At 45.1% G+C, this 18,574-nt stretch overlaps 1 protein-coding gene and 1 non-coding gene across 2 annotated transcripts; both read left to right on the top strand.

Annotated features, from left to right (window-relative positions):
• Window positions 1-3,971: 3,971 nt before the first annotated feature.
• LOC124694509 lies at window positions 3,972-5,234 on the top strand. Its single transcript, XM_047227494.1, has one exon. It carries the CDS (start codon window positions 3,972-3,974, stop codon window positions 5,232-5,234), a length of 1,263 nt encoding a protein of 420 aa, XP_047083450.1.
• A 9,109-nt stretch (window positions 5,235-14,343) lies between these two features.
• Window positions 14,344-14,417, top strand: TRNAN-GUU. Its single transcript has one exon. It is a non-coding gene; the product is annotated as a tRNA-Asn (tRNA).
• Window positions 14,418-18,574: the final 4,157 nt, after the last annotated feature.

The raw sequence follows: 18,574 nt of genomic DNA, 5'->3' as shown, positions 1-18,574 counted from the left end.
ACAAAGTCCACACTTTGTTATTTTTCATGGATCATATCTCGGATTTAATGGCTTCAAGCCATTTCTCGGACTCAAGGCCTTCCATTTCTTCCTTGTAGTTCACAGGTTCGTCTTGTTCAATCAACATGCCAGTCTTGACGAGATCACCATACCACTAGGGGTACTACGTGTTCTCGAAGACCTACGAGGTCTAGTAGGCGCTTCACGATGAAAGTCATGATCTTCATCATCTTGATCATTATTATTTTGATTAGTATCATCTTGTTCTGCTCCCACAGAAAAAGACGGTTCCAGAACACATTCCGTTGCGTCATTCGCCGTCTGGAGATCGGGATCAATAATTTCATCAAGCTCTACTTTCCTCCCACTAACACCTTTGGCGAGAAACTCTTTCTCGAGAAATGTACCGTTCTTTGCGACAAACAATTTGCCCTCGGTTTTGTTGTTGAAGGTGTATCCAACGGTTTCCCTTGGATACCCTACAAAAATGCAATTCTCCGCTTTTGGTTCAAATTTGTGAGCCTATAGTTTTTTAACATAAGCCTCACAACCCCAAACCTTCAAGAACCTCGACAACTTTGGCTTCTCATCGTACCATAGCTCATATGGTGTTGTTTCCACGGATTTGGATGCTGCTCTATTTGAAATGAATGTGGTTGTTTCTAACGTGTGACACTAAAATGATAACGGTAAGTCGGTAAGGGACATCATAGATCGTACACTAACCAATAGAATGTGATTACATCACTCAGACACACCATTTCTCTACGGTGTTCCAGCTGGCGTAAGTTGTGGTATAATGCCACAAGTCTTGAGATGTGTGTTAAACTTGTAACTCAAATACTCGCTGCCTCGATCAGATCGAAGGTGCTTGATTTTGTTGTTGAGTTGTTTCTCGACTTCACTCTAAAAATTCCTTGAACTTCTCAAAAGCTCCCATATCTACTCAAATCATCAATGAAAGTCACAAAGTATGTATGATTCTCAAAAAGTCAGTCGCTCGTTCTATCATACCGTTGAACATCGTTTTAGTCATTTTGTACATGACGCATGGTTCCCACCTTTCAAGAGATTCAAAATCTAATGATTCCATAAGTTCATCAGACTGGATTTTCTTCATATGCTTTACACCAATATGACAAAGACAACAATGCCGCAAATACATGGAATTATCATCACTAAGTTTACATGTCTTGACATTAATAACGTTATTAATATGCGAATTATGGTCAAGACTCAAAATGAACAAACATTGCGCTCTGGTGCATGAACATAAAACATCCCATTCATAATGGAACAACCAGTTATCTCAGACTTGAATGAATATCCATATTGCATCAAGCTAGATCCAATAACAATGTTCATACTCAACGCCGGTACAAAATATCAATTATTCAAAACTAGAAATAATCTTGAAGGTAGACTAAGTCGAAGAGTGCTGACAGCCGCCACATCAACTTTGTAGCCATTGCCAACACACATTGTCACTTCGTCTTTCACAAAGCGTCGCTTATTCTGCAACTCCTGATGAGAGTTACAAATGAGAGCAATAGATCCGATATCAAATACCTAGTTCTTACTCTTGGCACTTGTGATGTACACATTAATAACATGTATATGGGATATACCATTGTTCTTTCCGGGAATCTGCAACTTACCACAGATGGCTACCAGGGTGATGATACCTGGGAAGCCCCCCCGCTCGAGTTCGAGTCCCGGTACTCACTCACGGGTGCGTACGCACCGTGGCACTTCTGTGCGCTCCTATAAGCTTAATACAATGCCGCCAAGGGCTAGTCCTGGGGGTCTCATTTTTTTTCCGGGAATCTTGACGGCCTTTTTATCTTCTAGGTACTTAGTTGTGCTTACAGTGACCAGCAGAAGCACTCAACGCCCCGCTTAAGTCCATGCTTGGGCGCCTTAGGAGCGGTGGTTCCTCTTAGGCTTCTCGTTCTTGCCCTTCCCCTGGGTATGCGACAACTGCTGAGAAAATTACCGCTAGACGATTAGGTGCCGTTGGAAAATTAATGTTGAATAATTACGGGCGGAAAATTACTGTTGGGCTGAAGGGTTGCGTTGAAGAACTACCATCGATGCATGCCAATGCAAGTACCCTGCTGGGAAATATTTGCATTGTTTAATTTCTGGGAAAAACGTACGTAGTTACAATTTTCTAGCTAAAAAAGAAATATTATCCATCACTGTGTAGCGTAGAAACTGCAGGCGTGGCGACCACTGATTGGTTAAACATAGGGCTCTATAGTGCCCGTGCGGTGGAACGTTGAAGCTGGGAAATTACCAGTGAAAATTACTATTCATGCCGAATGTTTGCATCAAAAAATTACCGTCAAAATGTGACGAGTACCGCTGGAAAATTACCTTAGAAAAATTGCGCGTTATTGTTGTAGAATTGCTGGTGCATAATTTCTGTATGGTAAGTGCTCTTAGAGCTAAAGATACGCGTCAACAAATTTCTAGGAAGAAATATGAAGCAACGTGCCATTCAGGCTAAAAATAGGACTAGCGCTAAGAGCATCCCCACTCGTCTCCCCGATGAGGCTCCCGAGCAACGATTTTTCCATCCGGACGGTGTAATTCGGCCCAGTCGCGTCCCCGGTTCCTCGATTTCGTCCGGATTTGGGTCTAAATTCATCCGGCGAGCCCACGCCATCCCCGGTCCCCCGAGGCGCACTCGGGGACTCCGGACGAAAGAATTTGGCGCGAAAGGGGATTGTGGACCCTCGTAGTCGGCGACTGGACCGCCAAATCCTGTCGATTTCCCTCCAATTTGCTTGCATATCCCCATTCTCTCCCGCCGAATTTGTGTAGCCGTCTCCATTCCCCTCCTTCTCCTCTTTCTCGTCCACCACCATGCCGCCGAAGCCGAGGAAGTCGCGGCCGAAGAAGGAGCGGCCGCCGGGTGTGTCCAACGCACAGTGGGCGGCGGACGAGCTCCGGCGACAGGTCGAAACAAGCGCCAGGGCGGAGAGGGAGAAGAAACTCAACGTGAAGAGGGCGGCGTTGGCGGCGGAGGACGAACAAGGGAGGAAGGTCTCCATGGCCATGAGCATGGGCCATCCTCGCGGCGGCATGGTGGTGGACTCGGCCAGAAAAAGCTCAAAGACCTGAAAAAGATGGGCCATCCCGCCGAGAGGATGCAGGCGTCGTTCGACAAGTGCTGGGCCGACGCGAGTACGCACGCCGCCGGGAGGGACGACAAGTTCGACGGCAGGTGGAGGGAGATGCTCGCCAACCAAGGCCCGGATCGCCCTGCTGAAGACGACGGCCACGGCGAAGAAGAGAAACACAGACTTGGCGTTTCTGATGGGCGGCAACACATCCCTGATGGACGAGGAGACGAGGATTTGGTACGAGGGTCACTGCACCGATATCCTCCGACCCACTCCGGCCAGTGCTTCGCCCTCACCGTCTACGACGTCGACTGCCGCCGCTTCGATGTCGACTACGGCCGCCGCGACATCGGCCGCCGCTTCGACCACTGCGTGTGACGAAACTGGGCCGTCAGACACCGCCGTGCTAGACGGGACTGCCGATGCCCCTGTTTCAGTGTAATTTCCCTCCGATCGCCGATCTGTGGCTGATCCTTTTGCCGACCTGGACGTATTTTGTAGCGGGACAACGTTTTGTTTGAATTTCGATTTTGTCGGGCGAACTCCGGGTGGACGACTGGGAATATGGTTCTCCCCACAAATTAATTTCGTCCAATCCAGCGGTTGTTTCGTCCGGATTTCGGCGTGGGGAGGTCAAACGAGTGGAGATGCTCTAAGAGCCGGCCCCTTATTTCCGGAGTATATGTAATCTAATCCGAATATGATTGGAGAACTTTTTTTTTTTTTTGAAACTGAAATATGATTGGAGAACTGATCCGTTCTGATTCTGTATTGAAACTCGCTGTCCAAATATATAATTTGTGCGCCGCCACAGGAGTTACTCGATCGGTAAGTACTACGATGGGAACAACCGGGGACTGGTCCGGGCTGCCGGAAGATCTCCTGCTCATCGCCATGGCGGCGATGGAGGTACCCGACGTGGTCCGCTCGGGATACGTCTGCTCCGCGTGGCGCTCCGCCTACGCTACGTTCCGTCGCCTCCGCCTCCCCACGCGGCCCAACCAGCCGCCCTGCCTGCTATACCCTCGCGTCGACGCCGACGCGACCGGCTCCGCCTTGCTCTACTCCCCGTTCACCAACACCACCTTCCGCCTGCCCCCGCTCCACAGTGCCGTCGGCTCGGCGAACGGGTGGATCTTCACCACCGACGAGGCCCCCAATCCTTACCTCGTCAACCCCGTGACCGGCGCCCGGGTCGCGCTCCCGCCCATCACGGCCCTCGAGCGCGTCAAGAGCAGCTTCTTGGACGGCGAGGGGAACACCGTGTACGACGTCGACTTCGCCTGGAAAGGCGGGCCCGCCATGCAGCACGTCACGGCGCAGAAGGCGAGAGACTGGATGTACCGTCGGGTGGCCATCTCCGGCGCCGCCACGGCGGCCTGCATCGTCTTGCTGGTGCACATGCCGCACGGGGAGCTCTCCTTCGCCAGGCCAGGCGACGAGCGCTGGACCCCGGTCCCTGACCCGATCAGATGGATCCCCGGCGCCTTCGACAGCGTAGCTCACGACGATGAGAAAAGCGGCCTGTTTTACGTGCTACGCTCCACCGGCGACGTGCTCGCTCTGGATCTTAGCGGTGCGTCACCGGTGACGAGGCACGTGTCGATCACGTGGGGAAACCACGCCCCCAAGAACACTGACTACCTCATCCCCACGCCTTGCGACCGCAGCCTCTTGCTGGTGAGGAGACAGTTGGTCAGGTCCGTGGAGTTCCCGGAGGAGGAGGAGGAGAGCTCTGATGGGTGTGATACTGATAGGCGTCGCTCCAACTCCGCCACGACCCGCATCTACATGGAAAAGATTTGGCTCGACAGGCCAAGGCCACCAAGGATAGAGACGGCGGAAGGCGTGGGGGACAATGCTTTGTTCCTTGGGCGCAACTCGCCCATGTGTTTTCCCGTCGCGGGCTACCCAATGCTCAAGCCAAACTGCGCCTATCTGGTCGACGACTGTGAGCAGCTCACTATGCCCGTCACACGGAGGGACTTCGGTATCTGGGACTTCGGTAGCAGAAGCCTGCACAAGCTCGTTGATGTGTGGCCGTCTCTCCCTCCATGGTCGGATACGTCTATTCCGATCTGGATCACACCATCTCTTCACTAGGAGGACTAGTGTGAAGACACGGGACGCTCGTCGGATGTGGTGCAGGGAGAAGGTGCACCGACTTTTCGCACGTGCCGCGGAACACTGCATAAACAGTTCCATCATTTTCTTCCATGGCACCACAGTGGCGGGCATGATAGGGTGACCACAGATAACTGTTTGAACGGCCCGGGTGTAATTCGTATAGCAATTAAATCCAAGAACTGAGTTTGTACATACTGTACATGTTGTCTGACATAACATATTGTTTACACAGTAAGGCCATGGGCCTAGGTTTTGTACTACCATTCTTGCCAAACCCAGCATCAGGACTTTAGCAGCTAGATAGGGATTTTCTATGACTATTTTACCATCAGGTGGGCAATCTGTATGCTATATACTCCCCCCGTGTTAGAATGTAAGACATTTTAGAATACTTAAACAGTGTGGTACAACGTCTTATAATTATAGACAGAGGGAGTATATCGCCAATAGCCTTATGCTTGAATTACAGTCTTGTCCTTTCATTGTACTGAACATTGTTACTCTCAGGCCGTGAACTGTGGACGTTCTTTTTTGGGTGAGCAGTAGCACTGAACTAATTTTGTTAGAAGGTTGTTAAATGCTACTAGTGGAAATAAACCAGTAGATTCTGAATAAACAGAGTTGCAAGTTCAGTGTTACCGGGAAGTTGGTCTAGTCGAAGAGGTGCGCAAAAATGACTGGCGATCCGGTCCGTTCTGATTCTTCATTTATGCTGGGAACTTCCAGGAATGTATCTTGGTTGTGCCCTGCCTATGATTGGGTTTTTTTTTTTTTGAGGTAATGGCACTTTATTGATCACATAACATCAATACAAAGAGTCCCCTGGATGCAATCCGGAGCAAAATCTGAAATAAAGCCTGTGCTAGTTACATCACAGGTTCTAGCCTATGATTGGGGTTGTGAGAAAAACGATGCACTAAAGCCCAGCAAGGATTCATGATAGGATAAGCAAAAACCAGGGACTGAAGAAATACAAAGTTTGCTATTTGTGGCTTGATGAACAATACTTCCAATCTGAATTGTTTGCCCACTGTTACTTGTTACTGATTGTGCTAATGTGGTCTATCCATTTCCAAAAGGCAGGACACCTAATAATTCGTAGGGCGCATTTTGTCATAGCGCCTTTCGCACGTTAAGAATTCATAAAGATACCGAAAAAATCACCCTAATAGCTAGCCCTCATACTAGTCTTTCTGATAAATGAAATATGAAAATATATTTCATAATATATCTAATGGTACTGATTTGGCATTGTAAATGTAAATGTTTTTTCTAAGAACTTGATAAAAATAGTCTTGTCATTTTTTCAAAAAAATATTCAATTTAAAGTACAGCCAACAAGCTTTATCTTTGGATTCACAATAAATTAACATATTTATTGAAGCAATCATTACTAAGCAAAAGATACATAATACATATCTGCAAGTGTCATTTGGCCGAACAAAAACATTTTATCAGTTCTAACACAGAGGTCAGTCAGATGAGCATCAGCTGAAACAGAATGGAGAACAACAGCTCACCGAAATGTAAGCCACTGCTATGATACATATTATTAACCAACATGTCACGTCTGAATCTTTTCTTCATTTAGAATACTTTATAACATACCTCTAGGCAGCTGGGCACATGGTCGAATAGTTGGTACACTAAACTCCAACGGAAAGAAATAATTGTAAATATTAACAAAATAAAAATCCCTGAACGATGAGGACTCCATATCTAGTCCAAGAAGAGCCATAGAAGCATGCCAATACACATCAACAAACCAGTGTTTAAATTGGTAAATCTAAACCTCTATTTCTATAGCAAACATGGAAAATAAAGAAGCAGAGATTTACATTGTTCCATATGAGTTGAGCAAGATTGACACTTTCTGAATGAGAGGCGCCTCTGGCAATAGAACGAGCAGATATCTCAGGCGACATGCTTCTCTACTGCTTCTTTCATTCCCTCTCAGATGGTGGGTTTGAACTGTACTTATTATTCCGTTTCTCCCCTATTCTCTGGAAAAATCAACATACTCTTGGCCTTGCAGCTTCTACTGCACATGCCTTGCTCAGAATTCACAAACCCTAAACCCTAAACCCCCGTGCTTAGCGGGCCAGCCGGGCATCACTTATTTTCGTTCCGGCAGCGGGCTAGCACACCACGCGAGTGAAAGGGCACATCCTATATTCCTATATGTCGTCCGCTGCGGCCCCGCAGCCTGGCGCTGCATACCCCCGCGTGCCTGCAACATCGCTCGTGGGCCCGCCCACCAACTACTCCATCGAGGAAGAAGACGAGAGGTGCAGATGGACGGAGCAATCGTCGACCATGCGCAATATATTACTAGGGCATTGTCCAGCCCGGTACAACACATGGTGACATGGCACGGGGAGCGGGACCAGCAGGGTCGTGCCCGGCATGCGGGCCAAGCCGACAACATGCGGAGAAGGGGCTAGGAGGGACATACCGGGGACGCATCGACACATGTTTTGTGGCCAAGACAGCGCGCGGGCACATAAAAGGGCAGTTTTGACCCTTTTAGCATCAAATTTCATATTTGAAATGTCAGGGGTAGAACTGCCCAAAAATTGCTCAAATTTTGCTACAAATAGGGCCATCCACCCCTCTCATTTCCACGCATAGACATGGTTGATCCCAATCAGTTCCCCAACCTCCCTTGCAAGATTTTGGGATTCGCGTACGCGACAATATTGTTCTACACAATTACTTCCTTCTATCAAACAATACTGAACCTTCAAATACCCATTCCACTAGTGTCACAACCTATAGATTCCACTAGTGCCTGCACTGGCTCCATCATCGTTGCAAAAAGGTTACATCACCAGACCTCACAAGTGTGGGGTGATTCCGATCAAGAAGCAAATATGGTGGGTGGTGTTTAGAAGTGGAGGGCTAGCTGCAAAAGATGCAAGAATATGCTGACCGCGCAGTTCGATCCAGGAACTGGCCACCTGAGGAGGCATATCGACAGCCACATCACAAACGAGGGAGGGATGGCGACAAGACATACCACACTCCATTACAACCCAGACGTCTTGAGTACGTGGTTTCGACTATGATCATTCTTTTGCTTGATAAGATTTTTACCTTTTAATTGCTTGTGATGATTTATCATAAAAAAATTGGTGAGCCTCCTGCTTTTTTTGAATATATTCAAACTACTCGTAATTATAGATTCATTCCAGTTCTAATTTGATATATTGAGTGTCCGGGCTAAGGAAGACTACATTAGTGTGGTCGCTCATTATGTTGACAAAAAGTGGCAACTAGAAGAAAAAAAAGTATCATAGGATTCAAATTAATTTATGTATTACATACTGGTGAGGACATTGCAGGATCTTTACTCAAAGTTGTGGAAAATTTTGGTCTCACCAACAAGATTTTTGCAGTAAGTTTGTATGTGATTCATCAAATATTAGTGCAATAAGTATGCTCACTCTTTATTTAACTCTTATGTTGCATCTTTTTACTATATCGATGTTGTGATTTTCATATAATTCATCTTGTTGCTAAATGTGCTTTAAAAAGATTGAAACCATATGTTGAAAAAATTGGAAACTGCATTTTTTATGAATGCTTCTAATTCATGACTTGCAAACTACAAGATGCATTGCATTGTCGTAGGAATATGTCATTGTACACCATATAAGAAGGAATGGAGAGAGGGAGTATGCCAGTAGTTTGTGTTCTTAGTTGTTCATTGTCTCGATTAAGCATTTAAATCTAGTGATGTACAAATAGAAAGTTAGTCGGACTCAAATTTTGAACTGAGAGGTGGAAACACATTAAATAACATATCCAACTAAACATGAACATGTGTCAATTTTTTTACAGAACTAAATAAATCAAATACAATGGCAAACACAACTACAATGGGTGACATGTGTCTTTTGCAATCATGTGCCCTCGTCCGCCTTGGAACCATGCGTTTCTATAATTTGGATCCCTATTTTGAGATGATCTTTTATCTATGGTTTTCGCATCATGTGCTTATTTTCCATTGAAATCTAGTGCTGCGTTGTATTTATGGGAAATCTACCCCTTTCTGCAATATTTTGTAGGCTAGAGGTACTACATCTTCATGTTCGTACCATGTATTTTAAAATTATTTATGTAAATCCTCGCTAGAAAATTGCCATACCAACTGATACACAAATGAATAAGACATGAAAAAGATTCATATATAAAGGTGTAAACCAAGCCGACTCATACACAATGATATCTAGTGTTTATTTGTATGGAACGACTACAAGATTCTTATGGAAACACAACAATATAATACAAGGATATTGGTCAGCTAGAACATATAAATATATTTTGATCTAAAATTATGATTCGTAGGCATTGTTGGTTTATATTCTCAAGTAATATGTAGAGAATCTCATTCCCGAAAAACCCAAAAAGATTTTTTTCCTAACTGCTTCCTGATCAGATAGTTGAATGCCGACAGGGAGAAGAATATACTTGTGGCATCAGCTATCCAGTATCTGAATACATTTCTCCATATTTTTGTCAAGTGTGAGCCCAATGTTTCCTTACACTTAAATTAATCTTACAATTTTGATGTTGTTTGATATAAATGGAATTTCAGCATTTAATTTTTTAATCTGGCCACATTGGTAAGGCACAAGTATCCAGGTGAGAAACTTTTATGCCCAAACGTCAACTCCGAGTATTGGTTGCAAGGGATGACTAGAAGAAGCCTACAACTACACTCAAGAATAGTTCAGTTGGCCAAAGCATGTGGCTGTTAAACTTAAGGTTTGATCACTCCCCCCAGAAAATTCTTATACAAATATAAATCTACATGTACACTCTCTATGCAAACTAGATGATACCCCGCGCGTTGCTGCGGAATTAAATGCATAATATTAAATAATATTAAATAAACTTTTTTGAAAACAACAATAGTTGTTGTAGAGAAGGCGGTCGGCAATATGTCAAGTACAATTGTACTTGTAATAGACTGCTACACAAATCATAAAGTGTGTTGGATACTTGGATAAACCATCCAGTTGTATAGATGATGTATGACATGATAGCATAAATGACTAAGCAAGTTAGAACAATTTACATCATACTATAGTAAATCATACCTACAAAATGCAGTTCCGATTTGATTGATACCATACAATCACGACGCATTTGGTATTTAGAAATCTCTTGTAGAACAGCATGAACAATCCTATATGGTTCACCTTCCAACAATTCATATGGCACAATAAAATATTTGAATGTTATGAGATACAAAAGATAATAGACGGATTAAATGTGACCGGTTCATGCATATTACAGAAGGTCCGGCCTGGAATCAAGCAAAAGCACACATGTTCAGATTACTGAAGGACACCTTTTTTTATTTATTTTCGGTAAATAACTGGGAGATTTAACAGGCACGTAAGGCAGTTGGAAAAAACATCAGTAACAAAATCAATATTATTGCTGCTGAGAACTTTGTTACCCAATGGTTTCAGAAATGAAGCCAGGGACATAACCCATATTTTCTAAATAAAAATTGTCACATGTAGTAAGATAGTCAGTAAAATTTTGGGAGGAAGTAGCAGCCAACTTACAACAAAACGGAGGATTACCGCAAGGGGAAACAAAATAAGCTAATGTCAAGGAACTTTGATAGACCTGAATTCAAGAAAAATGGAGACACTCGAAGGATAAAACCGCTTGGTCGAAAAATCACATTTTGTCGAATACCTGCAGGGCATAAGGTGAATCACTAATCAACTATTTGATGAATATCATAGTGAATGAATATGCATATGACATGACTGAGTTACAGAATAGAAAGGAAAGAAAAAATAAATATTTTCTCACACGATAGAGAAAAGAAAGAAAAGAGAGAAACATGCGCCTGAAGCCACTTGCTCATCTTAGGCCTAGCTTTGGAGCTGCACCGTGGACTGAGTTGTGGAAGGTGTAAACAGATACCTGTTCGGAGCATTGCATTTGCTATTTCCGCTCATACCTAGGACGTAGCTGGATCGACGATGTTTTTGACCGCCCAAATATACAGTGCCGGTCTGCAGCTTCGTCCTCGTTGGTGTTGAATCGGACCAGAGCAGGTACCACGACAGGACACAGGAAGGAGAGGATAATAACTACACGCTACTGTCGGTTAATCTTCTTAGAGAAGATGAATAGGCACAAGATTATCGATCGATGCCTCGATGGCTCGATTTGCTGTGTGAGAGGTATGTGAGTAGTCCTGGAAGAGATGAGAAGAACTGCAATGTAACCAATTAATTTCGGGGAGATTCCAGAGTACATTAGAACAACGGGATTACGAAAATAGATTAGAGCTTGCGTACCAAAACAATTAGGTGGTGTGTAGTGTATGTAGGCAGTACATGCGACGATGGCCTGTTTCCCCTAGCTTCAGAGAGCAGACTGAGATTCCAATAAATCCATAGAAATCGAGAGGGAGGTAGCAGCAGGCAGAATCCAATCACAAATCGGGTGCAGGGACAAACCATCAGCAAATTTCAATCCAGATCTCAACCTGCCAAATTGGGAAGATATGATCAGAGATTGAAAAAGGGGATTAAAATGGGTAGCTGGTAGAGGCAGCGGCGTGAGCAGGCTGGCGTGCTTGGTGCGGATGGTCGCATGACCTTGTTTTTAACCTGGAGGTGGCGGTGGATGAGTTCAATAGAGCAGTTTGCACTTGTTGAATGCTGGAATTTATCAGGCGGTTTCATGATTATTAGTGAGGAGGCCTAAGGTTGTGGGCTTACGGCTTGAGCATTGATGGGGAGGGGGCCGGACAATCACGGCGGCGGGAGAGTTCCTGCCGGCCACCATGAGGAATACGAAGGAGGGGAAGGGACCAGAATTAGAGTTAACAACCCCCAATAAGAAGGGGAAACGATAATCATTAAGGGGCACACAACTTCATGACATGCAACCGTAGCTGCGGGCGTACATAAGAAAGGCAAAACGTTCGTGGAGCTGGCCTCATTCATTGCTAGGATCACCGTAGATGGATCAACCTAGCTAGTAGATCCAATGGACATAAGAATTCAGGTGACGTGGCTCGCTGTGAGACAAGCAAAATGGGGCCATCTATTAAGAAAGAGAAGATTCCCACATAGCAAAATCTCACTAAAATTCCAGAACGCGGGACGTCTAAGATTCAACTATTGTTTTTTATGTGTACAACATAAAATATTTCATATCAATTAAATATTGAAAATACTTTCATGAGAAGATAAAAATCTCAACACACTTTTCCTTTTTCCAGCTACTTAAACGAAGTTCGCCAAAAATTGGGTAACCGCCATATTATGTGATGTGATCTTAGACATAAAAATAATATGTAAATGGAATTGGTCACTTAACTCGACGACTTAAATAATTTGGCATGGTTACATGTCGCCTCGTGCAAGCATGTATTTTTCTTTGTTATTTGTTTTATCGACAACTATTCTGCCACACATGATTCTCATAGCATCAAGCCATCAAACTTATATGGATTTATTTGTCTTTGTTCATCCCTTGATTATGTGTGCGGAACCCTTTTTTTTCGGAGTCTTTGTGAGTACGCCGCATGTCCTTCATCCCATTGCCATGTTGTAGGACAGCACAACACCTAGATAGAAGGGCCTTTCTAGCATTGCCACGTGGTCCGGATGAATTTGCATGTGCTAATTATTGCTAGCTCACTAATCCTGAGTTGGTTGTTGGTAGGTAGCGACGGATCAAGTCTGGACGTACTGAAAGCTCGATCAAAATTTTATCAAAAGTTTCACTAAATTTTTATTAAAATAAGCTACGTCATCGGCAGAAAGCCTCTAGGCGCGTGCCCGAGCTTAGAGATGATTGGGTCCACCAACGGTAGGTATGGGAAATTCGGTTTCAGCTATAAGTTGGTCCGAGTAATTCGCTTGATAAGAAATTTATGCTCAACTTCTATACGAACGAGGCTACACAACAACAGCTTAAACTAGCTTTGTGCACATAGACCTTGTTTGAGGATTCAAGGTGTTTTGGAGGCGCATGACGACTTTGGTGGATAGAGATTTGGTGCACATGGATACCAGTGCTCCTCCACTTTCAGATTTTTAAATTTTTTAAAATCTCACATCACTATTTTTCCAAAAATTATGGCATTAAATATGTAATTAGATATATACAGAAGGAGTCTACGCAAAAAAAATCCAGGTAAAAAATACTTTAAATTTTGAGAAATACAAAATAAACAAATTTCTGACAAAAAGACGTACTATTTTAATACTATTGTACTACCATTTACTATCATAAATTTGTCTTTTTTATATTTCCTAAAATACAACATATTTTTTAACGGGATTTTTTTGCATACACCCATACTGTACACATCTATCTATATATTTAATACCATAATTTTTAGAGTGTGAGGTTTTAAAATTTTCTAAAATCTAAAATTGAAGGGAGCGTTGGTACCCATGTGTCAAAGATACTTTTTGCGACTTTGGTGGGCTTTATTGGCCTGAGGCGCTAGGCACCGCATGGAAGATTTCATGCTTTTATCATACGAAAGAAAAAAGAGCACACCTGAGTTTTCTATCATGGCCTCATTTTGTATTGGTGTTTTGATTGGTTTGCGAGTGTATATTCCCAACCTAACACAACACACGCGGGAAGACCCCATGGGTTGTTTTGTAGGCCGGGATAGGACAGTCTAAGCCCAAAATTTCACCAGAAACACGTCGAGTTGAATGGGGGAAATCCACATCCCACCCGTCGTGTTGCGCTCGTGTTCAACACTCCCACCAATGCTCGCCACGAAAGCAGAAACACATGGAGTTTGCCTCCGGCACCACGAATGGACTCGAGTGGAACTAAGTGGAATTAGTGTAACTGGTCACCAAAGGTCTAAGGGTTAGTTCACTTTGAACTCCGTTCCAGCTAATTTGTCTTCTGCGTTGCCTCCCAATTTCTATGACCGCACCTAGTTTTTAGAAACAATTCTAAGATAGCATTTGACACTTGGTGGGGTTTGTTCAAAAAAAAAAAAACACTTGGTATTTCTCTTCTGTTATCGACAAGTCCATGTACAAACCAAGTAAAGCTTAAAACAAAAGCTGGAATAGCTCAGTTGGCTAGAGCGTGTGGCTGTTAACCACAAGGTCGGAGGTTCGAGCCCTCCTTCTAGCGATATATCTTTTTGAGTGAAATGCATGTGTAGTCCTTAACCTTGTCGGCCATGTCTAAAATGGTCCTTGAACTCAGAAAGTGCATCTATATGGTCCCTTATCTCCTTCTGTAGGTCCAGATACGGTCCAAAATACGATTCACCACCGTATTGCGGCGCCCGGTAACCTTCACACTACTGCCTTGCACCGTCGCGTCGGCCAGCACGAACACTGTCGCTGTTGTGATTCCATGCTCACCAGTTCCGGCACTCATGTCGCGCGCCGCAAGGATGATGGCCCGAGGAGAGTAGGGGAGGCGGCGCGCAGCGGCGGGCTCGTCGGCTTCGGCGACGGCCGTGAGCGAACGATCTGATCGACGCTCATGTTATGCTCGACACAATGCACACCAGAGAGCGAGGGGCACGAGAACGGGTGCCGCTGCTCGGCCTGGAGAACAGCGGCTGCGCTCCTTGCCCTTCGATTTCGCGTGCCCGACCCCGACGTGTCCTTGGATCGTGGCGGCGGTGAGAATTGGGACTACGACCATGACTACACTCTACACGTGACTTGCTTTTTGCAGTACAACACGTCAGCAAAATACTAGGTCTATGCAGTTTTGGACCGTACGTGAACATATAGAGCAAGATTAGGGACCGTATTAGTGCATTTTCTGAGTTCAGGGACCGTGTATGACATGGTCGACAAGTTCAGGGATGGTGGATGCATTTGACTCTATCTTTTTAGCAACAAACTGACTGATACACTTAGAAATCGCAAAGCCAGGACGCAGGACACAGCTAGGCTTCTATTTCCCAGCAAGCAAGATTCGCAAAGCTTCCTCAGTAATAAACTTAGAAATCGCAAGGCCAGGACGCAGGACACAGCTAGGCTTCTATTTCCCAGCAAGCAAGATTCGCAAAGCTTCCTCAGTAATAAAAATCGCACTCGCATCACATGCACACGGGGCACTCAAGAACACACAATTAAAAACTTCTTGATGATTTCCTTTTTAGCGGAGATCCTCCTTCGGAAATTAGCTTAAGATGTTCCTTTTCATATATTTTGTTGCTCCCGGAGATAAAATGATGCAAAAATGTGAAGTAACAACAAACTTTTTTTTTTTTGCGGGGGGAAGTAACAACAAACTGACTGATACACTTAGAAATCGCAAAGCCAGGACGCAGGACACAGCTAGGCTTCTACTTCCCAGCAAGCAAGATTCGCAAAGCTTCCTCAGTAATAAAAATCGCACTCGCATCACATGCACACGGTACAGTTCGTCCATGTGCTGCAACCACCACGGAGCCGCGCACTCAAGAACACACAATTAAAAACTTCTTGATGATTTCCTGAAAACAGCAGAGTAAAACAGGCGGGACTACCAAATCACTGTAATTAACATGAGCAGTTGGTGTCAACTTGCGCAGCATAATGTGCCCAATTAACTGTTGCAGATGTATAAACAAAGCTCGATGTTAAGTGTCGAGACATTGCCACTGAGAACAGCGAGGAGGAGAGGCTCTTCTTCGTGACATCTGCCAACAACCCTCGCCCGCAGCCCAACTTGCAGCTGATGGAACAAAAAGAGGTTGGTCGTCTCGAACCTGTATGCCAAGTAGTCTGCCGAATGTAGAGACCGAAGTTGAGGTTAGTTTTCTTGCTGCTCCCTTAAACCAGAAGAGACAAATGATATGTGCTTGTGTCCCTGCTTTGATTGATTAAATGTAACATCAAAGGACTGTAAACAAGTGTGGATTGTCATTTCTATCTTTTTCAGTTGCAATACCTGTGGCTTAAGTTGGAATATTGTCTGAATTTTCTGTTATCCGCAGGTAGTTGGGCTTGGTCATTTCCGGGAGCGGTTGCGGCTGATTCTTAGAATGTAATAATCAGGCTGAAGCTTGTAACAATGTGTTTATTAGAATGCACATATGTGATCGTAGGTTGCATATTTGTTTAATTAAGCCTGTGTAGTATTCATTAGAATGTCTCTACAGCTATGATTTATGCATTTATATTATTTGCTCCATCTAGAAATAGGCACATTAGATTTGTCTAAATTTGAATGTATCTGCACACTAAATACACATCATGTGAATCTACTAGACAAATCAGTGAAGCCACTTATTTCTGGACAAAGAGAGAGGTCCACCGTGTGATTTTGCTTGTTCAGTTTCAATTGGAGCAATGTCTCGAGAGTTTGGTTTCCGCCAACAATACGTACGAAATAGGGAAGCATACGTACGAAATAGAGCAGCTTGTCGGGTATAAGTGGGACAGACGGAAGCCACTTTATTTAAAATACTTAAACATGCATAAGTGGCTGTCCCGCTTCAGTTCAGCAGACAGAAATGGCCATCCAGTGGGCACCTACGGACAAGCCCACTTACAGGATGAACATCATGTGATCTGGTGTGCTTGACGTCAGTGTTTTTTTTAAGTTTATAATGTAATATTTTATTTCTTAACTGTTTTTACTATTTTCTTGTACTTAGCTTCTAGTAATATTTAACAAGTAACAACCCATCTGGAGCCGGAAAAAGCTTGGGAAATTTTTGGAATTTGGTTTGCATCGGGACAAAGGAATTTGGTAAAGCGGGCAGTCAAGGCTGAGACTAGAGCCAGTAACGCTCTCACAAGAGCATCTCCACCGGCGCCCCTTCATTTAGGGGAGCTGCTCCCATACCGGCGCGCCTTATACGACAGCTCCGATAGATAATTTGAATTTGAAATCTCAAACACAACCATAGAAATTTGAATAAGTCTACGAATATGAAGTTTGGGTCAACACACGGCCGCCAAATTCAAATAGGTTTTAGAATAAGACGTTTGGACCAACACACGGCCACTAGATCGTCGTTTTTGGCGCAAAAAAGGGTTTTCCAAGCCAAATGATCACATGATCACATGAAGAAGGTCACGGGCGGCGCAACCTCGGGGACTTCCTCATCGGCGGCCGGCGGCAGCTCCGTCGCTGCAACAGGATCTACGGTCACCGGGGGAGGCATGAACGTCGACGGTGCCGGGGGCGACATGAACGCGGACGGTACCGGGGTAGACATGAACTTGGACGGTGCCGGGGGAGACGCCGACGCAGCTCGCGCTGCCATCACCTCTTGGCCGATGCGCTCGCGGTACATCTCGTGCCACGCCCGCGCCAACGGGTCCATCTTCTCCATGTCGACCATCAAGATCTTCGATTCTTGAGACATTTGGCCAACGATAGCTGCGTCGCTTCGTTGGTGGCCTTCATGGCAGCGGCGTGAGCTTCCATTTTAGCCGCATCCACCCTCTGCCTCTCCAACTCGATCTTCATGTCTTGCTTGTCGAGGCTGGCCTTCCACACGACGGCGGCTCTATCGGCAGCTTCCTTGTTCTCCACCGAGAATGAGGTGATCATCTTCTCGATGGAGGCGTCCATGGCTGCCAATACCGGCGCCGCATTCCTGTCGGCCTTGGCCTTCTTGTTGCCAATGGGGCGCCCGATGGAGGCGCCGGCTGGATCGACCGGCCCATCTTCCCCGTCCTTCAATAGAGTGTGGAGGAGGTCGTCCCATTTCTTGCAACCTTGGAGCTTGTTGTAGCAATGCATGAAGGGGAAGTCTTTGTCCTCGTGTTGGTGCTTGTACATTTCGAGAGTTTGGAGCATCTAACAACATATGATGCAAAACAATGAAACAATTTGGATCATCGAATTGACATGTAACAACATGGATCATCAATTCATATGTAACAACATGGATCATCAAATAAGATAGGCGTAGATCATACCCAATCCACCATCATCTTGCCGCTCTCCTTCCGTGCCTTGATCTTCTCATAGTAGCCATGGAACTTGATACACGCCGCCTTGATCAAGTTCCAACGGTGAGAGAGGGCGCCCTCGTTCCAGTTCATCTCTATGGTGGCGTAATCACCATAGTTTTTCTTCTCGTCGAAACAATGGAGGATGCGCTTGTAGTACTTGCCCCCGGTTTGGTTTGCGCCGGTGATGGGGCAAAAGCTCACTTGCTTCCACGCCTCGATGAGGCATTCATCTTCCAATGACCTCCACCTCGGACCACGAGTGCCAGCGGAACACCTGCGCGTCCTCCTCACACTCGCGTCGGTCTCGGCGTCGATCAGCTCCTCCTGGACTTCCTCCTCACCTTCGTCCTCGTCGGCCTCTTCTTCGTAGTC

The sequence above is a fragment of the Lolium rigidum genome, chromosome 3, assembly GCF_022539505.1.
Source record: "Lolium rigidum isolate FL_2022 chromosome 3, APGP_CSIRO_Lrig_0.1, whole genome shotgun sequence".
NCBI classification, from domain to species: domain Eukaryota; kingdom Viridiplantae; phylum Streptophyta; class Magnoliopsida; order Poales; family Poaceae; genus Lolium; species Lolium rigidum.
The sequence above is the reverse complement of the archived record's forward strand: the minus strand, read 5'-3'. Positions and strand labels throughout refer to the sequence as shown.

Bases quoted from the DNA above. Each gene is read 5' to 3' on its own strand.
- LOC124694509 (XM_047227494.1), top strand. From the start codon at position 3,972: ATGGGAACAACCGGGGACTGGTCCGGGCTGCCGGAAGATCTCCTGCTC.